The sequence below is a fragment of the Ranitomeya imitator genome, chromosome 2 (assembly GCF_032444005.1).
Source record: "Ranitomeya imitator isolate aRanImi1 chromosome 2, aRanImi1.pri, whole genome shotgun sequence".
Classification (NCBI taxonomy): domain Eukaryota; kingdom Metazoa; phylum Chordata; class Amphibia; order Anura; family Dendrobatidae; genus Ranitomeya; species Ranitomeya imitator.
In genome coordinates this window covers 836,792,038-836,808,903 of record NC_091283.1, presented here as the reverse complement: position 1 = coordinate 836,808,903, position 16,866 = coordinate 836,792,038, and the positions used below count along the sequence as shown (strand labels likewise).

The following is a 16,866-nucleotide window of genomic DNA, read 5'->3' as shown; positions in this document are numbered from 1 at the left end:
ATGTATGAAATGTTTGCAATTACCAATAAACATCTTTTAAGTGAATACAATCCAGATAATATTCCGTTATTTCATGATAACACTTTGTGTACATTTCTAGGGCATTTTCTGGTTTTGAAAACTATATTTTCATAGGGAATAATCCACATAGTAATCCCTTCATCAGCCATGGTGTAACAAAGTATCTGAAGCAACATACGGTATTTTGCGGACTATAAGACGCACTGGACCATAAGACGCACCCCAAATTGTGGGGAGGAAAATATGTAAAAAATTGTTTAAATAAAATGGTGGTGCTTCTTATAGTCTCATTTTACACTAGCTTACTGGGGGGTCAGTAGATCAGCAGTGGAGCGGGGTCGCTGCTTCAGGAAGCCGGCAGCAGCAGGAGTGGGGCGATGCTGTGGGGCACGGGCTGGGAGAAGGGGGTGTCCTGGCGCTGTGAGGCTGGGGCCCTGCACTCTCCTAAAATGTCGGCGCTGAGCTTAGTCACCTTCTCATTGATTTCCCTGCAGTTAACTTCTGGAAAATGGCTGCCGGCAGGAGAGGCGAGGGGGACTCAATGGTAAGGGACTCCGCTCAGTGCCTACATCATATGAGAGCCCAGGACCCGCAGCCTTGCAGCGCCGGGACAGGACACCCCCTCCTCCCAGCCCAGGGCCCGCAGCCTTGCAGCGCCGGGACAGGACACCCCCTCCTCCCAGCCCAGGGCCCGCAGCCTTGCCCCTCTCCTGCCACCGGCCTTCTGAAGCAGCGACCCTGCCTACTGTGACCTCACTCCACCACCATCAACCCCCCCCCCCTCCTTGGTAAGCTAACTTTAGGATTATAAGACGCACCCCCATTTTCCTTCCAAATTTGGGTAAAAAAAGTACGTCTATAATCCGAAATATACTGTATACAGTATTTGTGTGTGTGTGTAAAAAAGAAAAAATAAATAAAAAAAATAAATAAATAAATATATATATATAGTATAGTATAGTATAGTATAGTCTTGAAAGCTTTTGTTGGCCATTAACAGGTATCCTATCTGCAAGATTATAATTTTATTTCCCTGACAGAGAGCTATCAATCTTTTTTTAAACTGGTTAACATTGCACCAAATGCAAGATGAGCATCAAAAAGTTATTAAGTGCAAATGAAGTACATCAACAGGCAGCAATATTGGAATACACGTAGAGCATGTGCAGACAGGACACACTTTCTCACGTACACTAAACTGGGGTTTAAATGTTTATTTTTTTTTATGCCAAAATATACAATATTGGTTGCAACAAAATGCACAAATACAAAAAATGAGCACACTGACAGCCTCTATCTGGCCAGGAGCGGGCATGTCGTTGGTGCAGCTACAGCGGGGCCCAGAGGTGGAGGGGGGCACGCCAGCCCCAGCGACTATATCAGCTGGATGAGCATCCAACGCACACATTATATGAGGACGTGGACATTATACCAGAATGGAATGGAGTGGTAAATCTAACAGATTGGGGCAGAGTATATCAGAATGGGGCACATTTATACCTGGAAGGGAACCAGGATGTGGCACATTATCCCAAGATGGGGTCCAGGATAGGGTACATTATAACAGGAAGGGGACCAGGATTGGACCCATTATACAAGGAAAGAGGCCAGGTTGGGAGACATTATACCAGGAAGGGGCCCTGTATGGCATAAACTATTATGGAAGAACCTCCCTTATTACGTACCATCCTCTCTAATTATGTTTTTAGGCCGTACCTTATTATATAGCTTCCTCTGTTATGTACAGCGTTGTCCCATTATTCCATAGTATTATGTCTTGTTATATATAGCACCGTCCTTTACATAGCGTATTCTTGTTGTTTCTGTTCATCACATTGCTCTCTCTTTATTACATAGAGTCCTCTCTTATTAGATATAACATAACTGCTGATGGAGCAGCATCTGATCAGAAGACCAGTCCTTCAGGCGCCTACACACCTACATCAGAAAAGAAGCTTTACCACGTTCCGACAGCCGTCATTGCATTATATTATCTAACAACGGAGGACAGTATGTAATAAAGAACAAGGCACTAAATAACAAAAATATCGAGAATCCAATACTTAAGGGATGGTACTGTATATAACAAAAGATGGCACCATGTAATAAGGGAGGGCACTATACCCTGAACAAAAATATAAACGCAACACTTTTGTTTTTGCTCTAATTTTTCATGAGCTGAACTCAAAGATCTAAGACTTTTTCAGTGGACACAAAAAGCCCTTTTCTCTCAAATATTGTTCACAAATTTGTCAAAATCTGTGTTCATGAGCTTTTCTCCTTTGCCGAGATCATCCATCTCACAGACGTACCATATCCAGACGCTGATTAGACAGCATTATTATTGCACAGGTGCCTTAGGTTGCCATAATAAAAATACACTATAAAATATGCAGTTTTACAGTATTGGGGGGGTCAGAAAACCAGTCAGTATCTGGTGTGACCACCCTTTGGCTCACGCAGTGCAACACATCTCCTTTGCATAGAGTTGATCAAGTTGATTGTGGCCTGTGTTGGTCCACTCCTCTTCAATGGCTGTGCGAAGTTGATGGATATTGGCAGGAACTTTAACACACTGATGTATACTCCGATCCAGAGTATCCCAAATATGCTCAATGGGTGACATGTCCGGTGAGTATGCTGCCATGCAACAACTGGGAAGTTTTCAGCTTCCAGGAATTGTATACAGATCCCTGCAACGTGGGGTAATGCATTATCCTGCTGCAACATGGGGCCCTGCATTATCCTGCTGCAACATTGGGCCCTGCATTATCCTGCTGCAACATGGGGCCCTGCATTATCCTGCTGTAACATGGGGCCCTGCATTATCCTGCTGCAACATTGGGCCCTGCATTATCCTGCTGCAACATGGGGCCCTGCATTATCCTGCTGCAACATGGGGCCCTGCATTATCCTGCTGCAACATGGGGCCCTGCATTATCCTGCTGCAACATGGGGCCGTGCATTATCCTGCTGCAACATGGGGCCCTGCATTATCCTGCTGCAACATGGGGCCCTGCATTATGCTGCTGCAACATGGGGCCCTGCATTATCCTGCTGCAACATGGGGCCCTGCATTATCCTGCTGCAACATGGGGTCGTGCATTATCCTGCTGCAACATTGGACCCTGCATTATCCTGCTGCAACATGGGGCCCTGCATTATCCTGCTGCAACATGGGGCCCTGCATTATCCTGCTGTAACATGAGATGATCTTTGTCACAATAATGGCCTGAGAATCTCGCCATGGTATCTCTGCATTCAAAATAGCATCAATAAAATGCACCTGTGTTCGCTGTCCATAACATACTCCTGTCCATACTATAACCCCACCGCCACCATGGGCTACTCAATTCACAGCTCTGACATCAGCAAACTGCTCACCAATACGATGCCATACACACAGTCTACCATCTGCCTGGTACAGTGAAGAACGGCATTAATCCTTGAAGAGAACACTTCTTCAACGTGCCAGACGCCATTGAATGTGAACATTTGCCCACTCAAGTCGGTTATGACGACGAAGTGTAGCCAGTTGGAAACCCGATGAGGATGACTAGCATGCAGATGAGCTTCCCTGAGATGGTTTCTAACAGTTTGTGCAGAAATTCTTTGGTTATGCAAACCAATGATTGTAGCAGCTGTCCGGGTGTCTGGGCTCAGACAATCTTGGAGATGAAGATACTGGATGTTGAGGTCCTGGGCTGGTGTGGTTACACGTGGGCTGAGGTTGTGAGGCCAGTTAGATGTACTGCCAAGTGCCAAATTGTCTGAAACGCATTTGGAAATGGCTTATGGTAGAGAAATGAACATTCAAGTCATGGACAACAGCTGTGGTGGACATTCCTGCAGTCAGCATGCCAATTGCACGCTCCCTCAAAACTTGTGACATCTGTGTCATTGTGCCATGTGATAAAACTGCACGCTTTACAGTGACTTTTTATTGTGGCCACCCTAAGGCACACCTGAGTAATAATCGTGTCTAATCAGCATCTGGATATTCCACACTGACGTGGATGGATTATCTCAGCAAAGAAGAAATGTGCACCAAAAGGCTTGAGTTATTTGAGTTATTCAATGCGCTTATTAAGTCCCGATGGGTTGTCATCAGCACTCGTTGTGAAGCACTGAAGTTTTTTCGAAAAATATCAAAGCAATGACAACTCCTCCTGCCATGGGAGAAAGAAATGGTAAATGGGCGTGGATTGAGGTGTGACCAAAATTTGCCACAATGCACTATGCCTGCCGCACGATTTCTCCCTTTTCCTGTTCTTCAAAAGTTGGAAGGTATGCCCGCGACCTGACAGTTTTTTTATTTTTCATCATTAAGTTTCATATGTTACAGCAATGTCGCAACAGTGCAATAAAATGAAATAAGAGGTGATGAAAACATGGTACCCACGCCAAAATGGTATCAATAAGAACCCGCCAAAATAAAAAAAATCCCAACGGCGATGTGGATGGAAAAATAAAAACCGGAAAATCGCCTGAGGGGTAAAACACTCCTAGGTGCGTGCATGGAAAAAAATCTGTGGTCGTGTGAACTACAAAAATGATCACCAGTAAATAAAACGGGACGTGGATGAGATTGGCGCAGAATATTGTACACACTGTGATTAAGGGGAAAATTCTTTTTTTTTTTTTAATTCTTTTTATTAATTTAAAGATAACAAGGCATATAAACAATATAGTTAGACTTATAACCAGTCCCCACAACCCTAACCCTCCCAAATCCCTCCCCAACCCTTCTCTGCGTGCACCGAATATTTGAGTTCTGTTATGGAATTGGTGTGTGGCCGCCTATTTGCTGCATTTGATACCATTGGGTATTTTCAAAGTGAGTTCGTAGCTTTTCCTTAACCCCCAATGGGAGAGACGGAATAAATAAAGACCATGTACTCAGAAATTTACTCGACAACCTTTCTTTGCTGGTCAATGCATCCATCCACTCCATTTTGAAGAGGAACATAATCTTAGCCTGTATAAGAGACTGTGGTGGAACCACCGGACTCAACCAGTGTTGTAATATACTTTTTCTGGTTGCCGAAGCCCAGATCGTGAGGGTAGCCTTAACCCCTATCTGACCTTGGACGGTATAGTACGTCCAAGGTCAGATCCCCTGCTTTGATGCAGGGCTCCGCGGTGAGCCCGCATTAAAGCCGGGACATGTCAGCTGTTTTGAACAGCTGACATGTGCCCGTAATAGGCACGGGCAGAATCGCGATCTGCCCGCACCTATTAACTAGTTAAATGCCGCTGTCAAACGCAGACAGCGGCATTTAACTACCGCATCCGGCCGGGCAGCCGGAAATGACGTCATCGCCGACCCCGTCACATGATCGGGGGTCGGCGATGTGTCTCCATTGTAACCATAGAGGTCCCAGAGACCTCTATGGTTACTGATCACCGGCAGCTGTGAGCGCCCCACTGTGGTCGGCGCTCACAGCACACCTGCATTTCTGCTACATAGCAGCGATCAGCAGATCGCTGCTATGTAGCAGAGGCGATCGAGTTGTGCCTGCTTCTAGCCTCCCATGGAGGCTATTGAAGCATGGCAAAAGTTAAAAAAAAAAGTTGAAAAAAATGTTAAAAAAATAAAAAAAAATATAAAAGTTTAAATCACCCCCCTTTCGCCCCAATCAAAATAAATCAATAAAAAAAATATAAAATCTACACATATTTGGTATCGCCGCGCTCAGAATCGCCCGATCTATCAACTAAAAAAAAGCATTAACCTGATCGCTAAACAGCGTAGCAGGAACAAAATTCAAAACGCCAGAATTACGTTTTTTGGGTCGCCGCGACATTGCATTAAAATGCAATAACGGGCGATCAAAAGAACGTATCTGCACCGAAATGCTATCATTAAAAACGTCATCTCGGCACGCAAAAAATAAGCCCTCAACCGACCCCAGATCACGAAAAATGGAGATGCTACGGGTATCGGAAAATGGCGCAATTTTTTTTTTTAGCAAAGTTTGGAATTTTTTTTCACCACTTAGATAAAAAATAACCTAGTCATGTTAGGTGTCGATGAGCTCGTACTGACCTGGAGAATCATAATGGGATTGCACTTTTTTGCAATTTCACCGCACTTGGAATTTTTTTCCCGTTTTCTAGTACACGACATGCTAAAACCAATGATGTCGTTCAAAAGTACAATTCGTCCCGCAAAAAATAAGCCCTCACATGGCCAAATTGACGGAAAAATAAAAAAGTTATGGCTCTGGGAAGGAGGGGAGTGAAAAACAAACACGGAAAAACGAAAAATCCCAAGGTCATGAAGGGGTTTAGGTAGTTTATGTTGTGCTTCTTCTAAGATGTTAAAAATAGCCCACTGTGGTGTGAGTGGAAAGCCAATCCCACACAATCCCTGCAGCTCATTATGTACGATGCCCCACACCTCCTGAATCTTTGAACAGCTCCAAAGATGATGGTATATATCTGTATTTCGTGTTTTACATTTGGAGCAAAAATAGAGAGTTGAAGGAGACATCTTAGATTGCAAGTATGGGGTAATATAGGCCCTATGCAATATCAATAGGGCCATGTCCGTATAGCTACTATATGTCAGGATCTTTCTTTGTACCATAGTGGCATCAAGGAAGTCCCCCACCCCAAAGCCCGGAATGTCTGCTGACCATTTTGCTAAACCCGTGTCCCTCCCTTCCCATGACCACCTTTTACGTAGTAGAGAGTAAATGCTACTTGTGGACGCCAGCTGTGATCTTGTATTTCTAATGAAGGCGTCCAAGTTATTCCTCTCCTCCCCCACACCTCCACCTGGCAGGCACTTTTCTACTAAGCTGCGTGCTTGAAGGAACAAAAAGGGATTGTTGTTAAACGGCGGGAAGCGTTGTGATGCTATATCAAAAGAGAGCATGGAGAATCCAAAGTCCATCAAATCTATTGCTTGTACATATCCCTGATCTGCTAGATGTCTATAGAATGATGGTGGAGTACCCCCTAGAAACCCAGGATTACCTAGAAATGGTTGAAATGGGGACCACTCGGTGCGTAATTTGCAAAGCCGTCTGCATCGACTCCAGGTCTGTATCGTTTGCCACATTGTCGGGTGTTCCCGAAGTTCGATCGGAAGCCCCTCCCCACCCAGATGTAGAACCGCTGATAGCGAAATGTGTGGACATATTTGTTGTTCTAGACTGATGTTAGCGAAATGAGAAACCCCCCGTATCCAGTCTATGGCATATCTAAAGTTAGCTGCTAGGTTATATCTACCTATACCGGGAAAGTTAATTGCGCCCTCGGTGCCTGCAATTTTAATAGTCCTATGCGTGTCCTGCCCCCAACACCCCAGATAAACTTCCGAAAAGCTGTATTTAACAGTCCAAGATCAGCCCTGGTTAGTAATAGGGGAAGAGTCTGAAAAGCATACAGCAATTTAGGGAACGCTATCATTTTTATCAAGTGACATCGGCCAGAAAAGGATAATGTGAAATGTTTCCATGAGTTTAGGAGACTAATTATTGATGATATTAGTGGTCTATAATTGATTCTATAAAGAATGGACGGATCTGCTGGGAGCTGTATATCCAAGTACTTAATAGACTCTTTACTCCAATGAAATGGAAATAGAGGATCACGCAATCTCCCAGATCTAAACAGCGCTAAGGCCTCAGATTTGTTGTAATTGACCTTGAAGCCTGAGCATCTACCAAAATCTTTTAGAACTTCCATTATGGCCGGAACTGCGTGGACTGGGTTAGCAATGAACAATAGGATATCGTCAGCAAAAGCTGAAATTTTAATTGAGGTGGTTCCAATCTTTACGCCTTCGAATGCCGACTCAGTTTGCAATGTTCTTAGGAGTGGGTCTAGTATTAAACAACAAGGGAGACAGTGGGCAGCCCTGACGCGTTCCTCGTTGAATTTCAAAAGGCCTTGACAAAGTGTTATTTACGGACAGCCTGGACTCCGGGTGCTTGTAAATTGCTTTAACAGCATTGCAGAAACCATGGACCTACGTTATCGAATGCCTTATCTGCATCCAAGCTGACCACAATAGTTTTCATATGTTTATGTACTCTACTGTAGGATATTGCTGCCAGTGCTGTTCTTATGTTATATGTAACAGATTTTCCCCATGTACAAATCCAGTTTGTTGGGGCATAATCAAATTTGGAATTATTTTTTGGAGCCTGTCGGCCAGAATTTTCGTAAAAATTTTGAAGTCGGAATTGAATAATGATATTGGTCTGTATCCCTCAAACTGCATGTGGTCCTTGCCTGGCTTTGGAAGAACAACAACAACAGCTTTGTTAAATCGCTCCGGGAGACAGCCACCCTCGACTATGCTGTTACACAACTCACAAAGGCGGGATGAAGGGGAAAATTCTTGTGTATAAATGTCACATTATAAATAAATGTGTAATCAGATGTCATATCTAGTCTGCGGCTCAATATTACTGCAAAAAATCACATGACAGGATTCATATATCTATCTATATAATTGTCTAAGGGTTTTTCCGTCTGTCTGTCTGTCTGTCTGTCCTGGAAATCCCGCGTCTCTGATTGGTCGAGGTCACCAGGCCTCGACCAATCACCGACGGGCACAGTATCGATGTAGAAATCCCGCATCTCTGATTGGTCGAGGCTGCCAGGCCTATGATGATGTCATAAAGGACGTAGAAATCCCACGTTTCTGATTCAGCGACGGGCACAGTATCGATGTAGATGTCATAATGGTTGCCATGGTGACGATGATGTCATAAAGGTTGCCTCGACCAATCAGCGACGGGCACAGTCTGCCGCGAATTCTGGAATCATCATTGTCCATATACTACGGGGACATGCATATTCTAGAATACCCGATGCGTTAGAATCGGGCCACAATCTAGTATACAATAAGGGTCCTTCTATCTAATGGGATTTAGCATTCTTGTATAGAGCAGGCTAAGGCTATGTGCACACGTTGCAGGTTTCCTGCAGATCTGCAGCTTTTTTTTCCCATGCAGAAACGCTGCAGATCCGCAAGTGATTTACGGTACAATGTAAATCAATGGCAAAAAAAAAAAATGTTGTGCTAATGGTGTGGAAAATTCTGCACAGAAAACGCAGCAGATTCAAAAAAGGAGCATGTCAATCCTTTGTGCAGATCTGCAGCGTTTCTGCACCCATTCCATAATAGAAATCCGCAGGGGTAAAAAGAAGGAAGAAAGCCGCACAAAAATCTGCAACGTGTGCACAGACCAAAAAAAGGCGCAGATTCTGACCTGCATTTTCTGCCAAGAAATGCAGAATCTGCACAGAAAATTCCACAGTTAAATCTGCAACGTGTGCACATAGCCTAAATGCAAGTCGGCTAAAGGACCAGGTCCCTCTGCCATGTAGGAAATGGCCGCCTCTGTGTGAGAAAGCGAAATCCAAGTGCACAGAAGGACCTGGTCCAACCATAAAGAGAGATAGCAGAACAGCAGAAGGAAAGTGAGACCCAGCACCATGGCAACCAGCACAGCAGTCCTGCGCACTGAGCCTCCTGGTCATGTGATCTGTGACTCCTCCCACACATGTGACTCTGCGACACTGATCACATGACTGTGACATCACCACAGGTCCTGTAAGCACAGAACAGCCATATATCCAGTGTGCGGCTCTGCAGGCGGAGGTAAGTGGGGATTCACGGTTACCGGGAGCAGGGACAGTTAACCCCTTAAGGAGCGGTCTAATTTTTGTTTCTCCGTTCATTTATTGTTGTATTCCAAGATATAGAACTTTCTTGCTTTTGTTTTCACGTCGCCATGAGTGAAGGCCGTCCGGCTCTTTTTGAGCAGTTGGATCATTTGGCTTCGCTCATCAAAAAGATCCAACTTTTTTGGATCCCAAACAAATCCCTATTGTAATGTATGTTCACCCGCAGTCTGATGACCAGTGACGTAATTCCAGAGCGACGGGCCTGTGTGCAAACCTTGGCATGTTGGTCCGATTTATGGCCCCCATCCTGAGCCCCTTTCAGGTATATGTCCTCCTATCCTGGGCAGGGAAAGGTCAGAGAGGCCCGGCACCTGCACACTGCAGTACTTTGCTCTGCCCTCAACAGGACCGACAAAGTACGCCTGCACCAGAGCCACAGCGTGAAGACACGAAGAGGACGTCATCGTAAGAAGATAGGAGGCGCCGGACCGCGACGCCCATCGGACCGGACAGCAGCGGGTGAGTATAATCTAACCTCTTTTTCTCATCTTTCTGGATACATCGGGGGCTTATCTACAGCATTACAGAATGCATTACAGAATGCTGTAGATAAGCCCCTGATGCCGGTGGGCTTAGCTCATCTTCCATTTTGGGGGTGACATTCATTCTGCATTTTTAAGGGGAACCTGTCATCTTCCCAACCCCTCCTAAACCGCCACCAACACTTTACAAAACATATTCCAGGATTAGATCAGATTCCTTTTTATTTCTAGTCATATTACATCAAGTTATAAGTAGAGTCGAGCGAATTTTTCAAAATTCGGTTCCGATTACGATCGTCGGCGAATATTGGTTTTGCAATATTTGCCGAACGTAGCAGAACGCCATTGGAGTCAATGGGAGTAGAAATTACCAAATATGTTCAGAACCGAGCTTAAAACATAAATTCGGCAAGAATAGGGTATCAATATGGCAAATTCATATTCGGTGACCAAATCCGAACATAGTCACTCAACTCTAGTTATAAGCGAGCCATACAAATTAGCTAGGACTGAACCAGTCGGGCATTGATTTCTCAGACCAGTCCTTCCTCGGGAGAGCCACAGTGCTATGAAAAACAGTGAAGCGGACTCGGGTCTTAATCAGAGCTGCGACTCTCAGAATCAGTGGAGGTACCAGAAGTCAGATCTCCGCTCATGGCAAGTTCTAGGGATACGCTATCGCTTTACAAGATTCTTCCTCATATTTCTCCTTCTTATCTTCAGTAATTGTATTTTTAAACAAGGAATTTTGTATAATTTTACATCAACTCATCTTTTTTTCCCTTCAGATTTCGACACTATCAGATCTACTGTGCTGATATTTTCTATATAATTGTCCTGATAATCTCATCAAAGATGGATAAGAACAGAGACAAGACGGCAGAGACTCTACTAAATCTCACCCTAGAGATCCTGTTCCGTCTTACAGGAGAGGTGAGAGGTTCTGGTGACGTCACATTACATCATCTATGGCAATAACAGATGATCTGACCGGAGAGATGTGTGAAGAAAGAATTATTAATGTGTTTCTCCATGCACAGGATTACACGGCGGTGAAGAAGACCTCTGAGGATCGCTGTCAGGTCCCTGTGTGTGAAGAACAGGGAGGAACCCTCAGCACAATCCCGGGGTCTCCACCACACCCCCGGTTACATGAGGACATCAATGACCAGAAGATCCTAGAACTCACCTACAAGATGATTGAGCTGCTGACTGGAGAGGTGACACTGCTGGGAATGCTGGGACATTATACAGTGACGCTATGAAGGGATCGGGGGGATGACGGTATCATTGTGTGTGTCAGGTTCCTATAAGGTGTCAGGACGTCACCGTCCACTTCTCCATGGAGGAGTGGGAGTATCTAGAAGGACACAAGGATCGGTACAAGGACGTCATGATGGAGGACCACCAGCCCCGCACATCACCAGGTAACATGACTAAATACACACATCTGTTAAAGGGGTTGGCTGTTTTAGGAAAATCTTAAATGCTTTGTTCAGTCACTGAAAAATATGAAAAAAAATAATAATTCCAGGAAATCTGTGAATAAGATCAACCCCACGAAACCACATACATAGGCATCCAGTTCTTAGAAATGTAAATCCATCTACACCTTTTATATCTTCTATCTGATGCTGCATTCCCGAGTAATGTTTTCATTCATTTGCAAATGAGGCGTTAAGTGCTCTGGGCGTGACTGAGCACTTACTGAGCTTGTTTCCCTGCCCAACACCACCCTCTTTAACTTGATTGATAGCTCACTGTTAGATTTCCTTGCCTGGACCCTGATGTCACACAGTCAGTGAGCTATCAGTCTCGGATGTTCAGAGGAAGTCAGAGAGCAGTAGGCCATTAGCGACCGCCGATTGGCTGTCTGCAAAGCTCAAAAGGCATAAGAATGTCACGTACGCCCCACGAGACCTTGAGCGGACATCGCTAGAACCCGGGCCTGCACCAGGTTTTTGTGGGCCTCAGGCGAGACTCTCAGTGGGCCCCCCCCCCCTTAACACATACCAGGATTCATGATGCACAGATACGGCAGAGAAATATAGCTATACAACACAGGGCCCAGCCTGCCCCCTCACCCTTCACATTTGCAGACATGCACTATACAGTACGCAAAAATGCCCATAGAGTACGCAAAAATGCCCATACAATACACAGACATGCACACATACAATATGCAGACATGCACGCATACAATACGGAGACATGCACACATACAATACGCAGACATGGACACATGCAATATGCAGACATGCACACATACAATACACAGACATGCACACATACAATATGCAGACATGCACGCATACAATACGGAGACATGCACACATACAATACGCAGACATGGACACATACAATATGCAGACATGCACGCATACAATACGGAGACATGCACACATACAATACGCAGACATGGACACATGCAATATGCAGACATGCACACATACAATACGCAGACATGCACACATACAATTCGGAGACATGCGCACATACAATGCGGAGACATGCCCATACAATATGCAGACATGCACACATACAATACGCAGACATGCACACATACAATACGCAGACATGCGCACATACAATACGGAGGCATGCACACATACAATTCGGAGACATGCACACATACAATTCGGAGACATGCGCACATACAATGCGGAGACATGCCCATACAATACGCAGACATGCACACATACAATACGCAGACATGCACACATGCAATACGCAGACATGCACACATACAATGCGGAGACATGCCCATACAATATGCAGACATGCACACATGCAATACGCAGACATGGACACATGCAATATGCAGACATGCACACATACAATGCGGAGACATGCCCATACAATATGCAGACATGCACACATGCAATACGCAGACATGCGCACATACAATACGCAGACATGCGCACATACAATACGGAGGCATGCACACATACAATTCGGAGACATTTGCACATACAATACGGAGGCATGCACACATACAATTCGGAACCATGCGCACATACAATACGGAGGCATGCCCATACAATACGCAGACATGCACACATGCAATACGCAGATATGCACACATACAATACGCAGACATGCACACATGCAATACGCAGACATGCACACATACAATATGCAGACATGCAATATGCATACATGCATACATACTGTACGCATATACAGACACATTAGAAATATTTTTAATATGCTCTCCTCCCCCCCCCGCTCGTCTCCTGTCCATCTTCTCTGGTGTGTGGCTGTGAGGGGCATGCTGCTTTGACATGGCTGCGGTGCACACAGAGCACTGTTCAGCTGTGTCTGCTAATAGTGACGTGGCCGGAACAGAACCTTTAATTTTGCTTGTGTCTTCCCGGGCGCATCATCACTAGTAGACACAGCCGCACAGTGCACTGAGCTCGGCCATGTCTGTTAAAGTGACAGCCATCAAGCAGCGCCGGCGGCCCTGCACAGCTGCAGGGGAGCTGCCCAGCCCCAGACAATGAATGGGCACCCCCATTTGTCCAGGGCCCCGGCACTTGCCCATGTGTGCCGAGTGGTGATGCCAGCCCTGGCTAGAACAGCACTGGAATAAGAAGTCACTATCAACCTCATACATTTCTTGTATATATAAAAAAATAATTATTTATGTGTTTCTGACAGTAAGGACCAGTAGGCGGACGACGCCGGGGAGACATCCCGGACCTCAGGACTGTTCACCGGATCATCAGGTAGGTGGAGAGCAGGTTGTGGGACTCTGATGTGTAGGAGGCTGCGCCGGTCATGTGTTCTGCCAGTCCAGCATTATTATATGATTATTATATATTATATGATTATATATTATATGATTTATATATAGCGGAAATGGCAGCTGATTGCAGACATCACATGTTCAGGGCCGGGACAAGGTATTTTGATTCACCAAATAATACCCTCAAAAGTAAAAAAAAAAAAAAAAATGATGTACTTTAGGGGTGAGATTCAACAGAGAATGTGTTTTCAAAGTTAGATATAGAATCATTGTTTAGTAACCATTTACACAATAAGAGGGACAAATAGTAATATTTATCCCTGACATCCTATAATTAGATGTCCGGCTCAAGGACAATCATGGAAACTTACAATACTTGACTACAATGGCCAATTGGTTTCAATTAAAGTATATTTTTTAGATACCCTAAAGGAAACTAAACAGACCCCATTATAGATAAAGTGATACTTATGATGGTTTTTACGTCCATCATGTGACAGATACAGTTTGCAACAAAAATAATGATGTTCTGGTGCCGTATTCCTGTACTGATGGTGATTCTGGTGCCATATTCCTGTACTGATGATGGTTCTTGGGCCATGGATCACATTCTGATGATGGTTCTTGTATTCCTGTTCTGATGGTGGTTCTGGTGCTGTATTCCTGTACTGATGGTGATTCTAGTGCCATATTCCTGTAATGATGATGGTTCTGGGGCCATGGATCACGTTCTGATGATGGTTCTTGTATTCCTGTTCTGATGGTGGTACTGGTGCTGTATTCCTGTACTGATGGTGATTCTAGTGCCATATTCCTGTAATGATGATGGTTCTGGGGCCATGGATCACGTTCTGATGATGGTTCTTTTGTTGTATTCCTATTCTGATAGTGGTTCTGATGATGTATTCATGCAGTGATGATGGTTCTGGTGCTTTATTCATCACCATAACTATCATCACTACCTGAATACAAAACCAAAATCATCATCAGTACATAAATAGAACACCAGAGTTATCGATAGTACATAAATACAGCACCAGAACTGTAATCAATAAATAAGTCACTAGAACCACCATCAGTATGTAAATATGGCACCATACAGTTGAGCTCAAAAGTTTACACCACTGGATGACATCACTGCATTGTGGCATCTGACGTCCCCTGCATGCACCGTCTCGTTCAATGCGTTCCGCTGGAGTTCTCGGCGGAGCAGGAGGCTGATTACAGCTCCTCTGATTTCCTCGGATTATGGCTCACAGCAATTGTATTCATGTCTAAGAGATGCGAATATGATTGAGTGCAGGGAGGAAGCGATAGCCGGGAAGCCAGAAGGGGGGAGCGGTGTCAGAGACCGACACTGCTCCCCTGTGTGCGTGCATCTCCGCTGTCGCTGTGCTGAATGCCTGCGGCCAGAGGAAGATGCTGAGTGGCCGCAGGCATTCAGCAATGTCATTTTTTTTTCCTGGGTAGTGCGTCCTCCTCAGGGAGGTAGCGCTCTAGGCAGGTGCCTACCCTGCCTATCCCTTGTCCCGGCCCTGTCTGGATCTCACACTTTTCTGACTATGGAATAGGTTGGGATAAAGGACCTACTAGTTGGATTTATACAGGAAACATACAGATATTTTCAGTTGTGTAATTTTTGTTCATCCTGCTAATTAGTTATATTTTCTGGTCATCTAAATCATTTGTGACGTCTCCAAGTTTCTGGCAACTTTTACAATGTTTATTTCTCAGTTTTTGAACCCGATCGAAGTTCAGAACCATACTACAGATATTAAGATAAAAGAAGAGACATTTGTGAGCGGTGATAAGTCGAGTGAAAAGGAGATTCCTACAGATAACAGATCGGGTGAGTGATCGCCACTGAATGCAGATTACAGTCACATGTTAAACAATTTTATGTTGCGTTTTAAAAAGCAGATATTTATTTCAAAATAAAACTACATAATTTATTATATAGTCTGTAAGCCTGATGATACTGATGTACTTCTTAATTATAAAAAAAACTATTTCAGAATGGCTGTATAATCCGGATATTAATTATATTAAATTGAGCTTTTAAATTCAGTACTTGTAAAATGATCATCAGAAAATCAGAATTGAAAACTTTCATATAGGAGTATGCATCCACTCTGACATGGGTTTTCACAGTAAGTACACCAGCCTCAGCAGGTCAAACAAATTTATTTCCCAGTATATGCAGGTTGTATTTTGAAATCTGGGGACAAGTCTGCTTTAAAGGGAAGTTACAGTATTTTAGAATGTTGCCAATTGAATGAAAACCATCATGTTATAAAACTTGTTAATAATGTTCTAAAAAGCCTTTGTTTAACCCCATCAGGACAAGTCCAGTATTTGATTTTGAGCTTTATTCTTTTCCCTCATTTCCTTTAAAAGCCCCACCATTTTTATTTTTCGTTCAACTTAGGTCTTTTTTTTTTTTTTTGCAGAACGATTTGTAGTTTTTACCTTATAATGTACTGAAAAAAAGGGAAAAATATTGCAAATAGGGTGAGATGGTGAAGAAAACACAATTTCAGCATTGTTTTTGGGGTTTCACATTTAACAACGTTCATTTGCGTTAAAATGTGATTCTTAAGATCAAAAAGTGGTTACAAAAATTGGAAATTTGTAAAAAAAAACAACTATTTGGTTTGTGTTGCAATTTTCTCAGATTTTTTATTTTTTCATTCATGAAGCTCTGTAAGGGTTTGTTTTTTGTACGTCAAGATCTAATTTTTATGGATACAATTTTGAGGCACAAATGATGTTGAGATGACTTTTTATTGCAGTACAGTGACAGAAATGATTATTTCTGCTTTTGATTTTTTTTTTCTCTAGTGGGGTTTACTAGTTGGGTTATTTAACCCCTTAGTGACAGAGCCAATTTGGTACTTAATG

At 43.8% G+C, this 16,866-nt stretch overlaps 1 protein-coding gene across 1 annotated transcript in view; it reads left to right on the top strand.

The window, feature by feature from the left end:
* The first annotated feature begins 9,588 nt into the window (after nucleotides 1–9,588).
* LOC138666865 (zinc finger protein 208-like) overlaps nucleotides 9,589–16,866 on the top strand; it is a 110,306-nt gene continuing 103,028 nt past the window's right edge. The window contains 8 exon segments of the mRNA XM_069755046.1: nucleotides 9,589–9,646; nucleotides 9,899–9,994; nucleotides 10,079–10,191; nucleotides 11,003–11,147; nucleotides 11,255–11,434; nucleotides 11,518–11,641; nucleotides 13,878–13,945; nucleotides 15,700–15,814. Coding sequence (XP_069611147.1) covers nucleotides 11,070–11,147; nucleotides 11,255–11,434; nucleotides 11,518–11,641; nucleotides 13,878–13,945; nucleotides 15,700–15,814 — 565 coding nt within the window. The 5' untranslated portion in view covers nucleotides 9,589–9,646; nucleotides 9,899–9,994; nucleotides 10,079–10,191; nucleotides 11,003–11,069.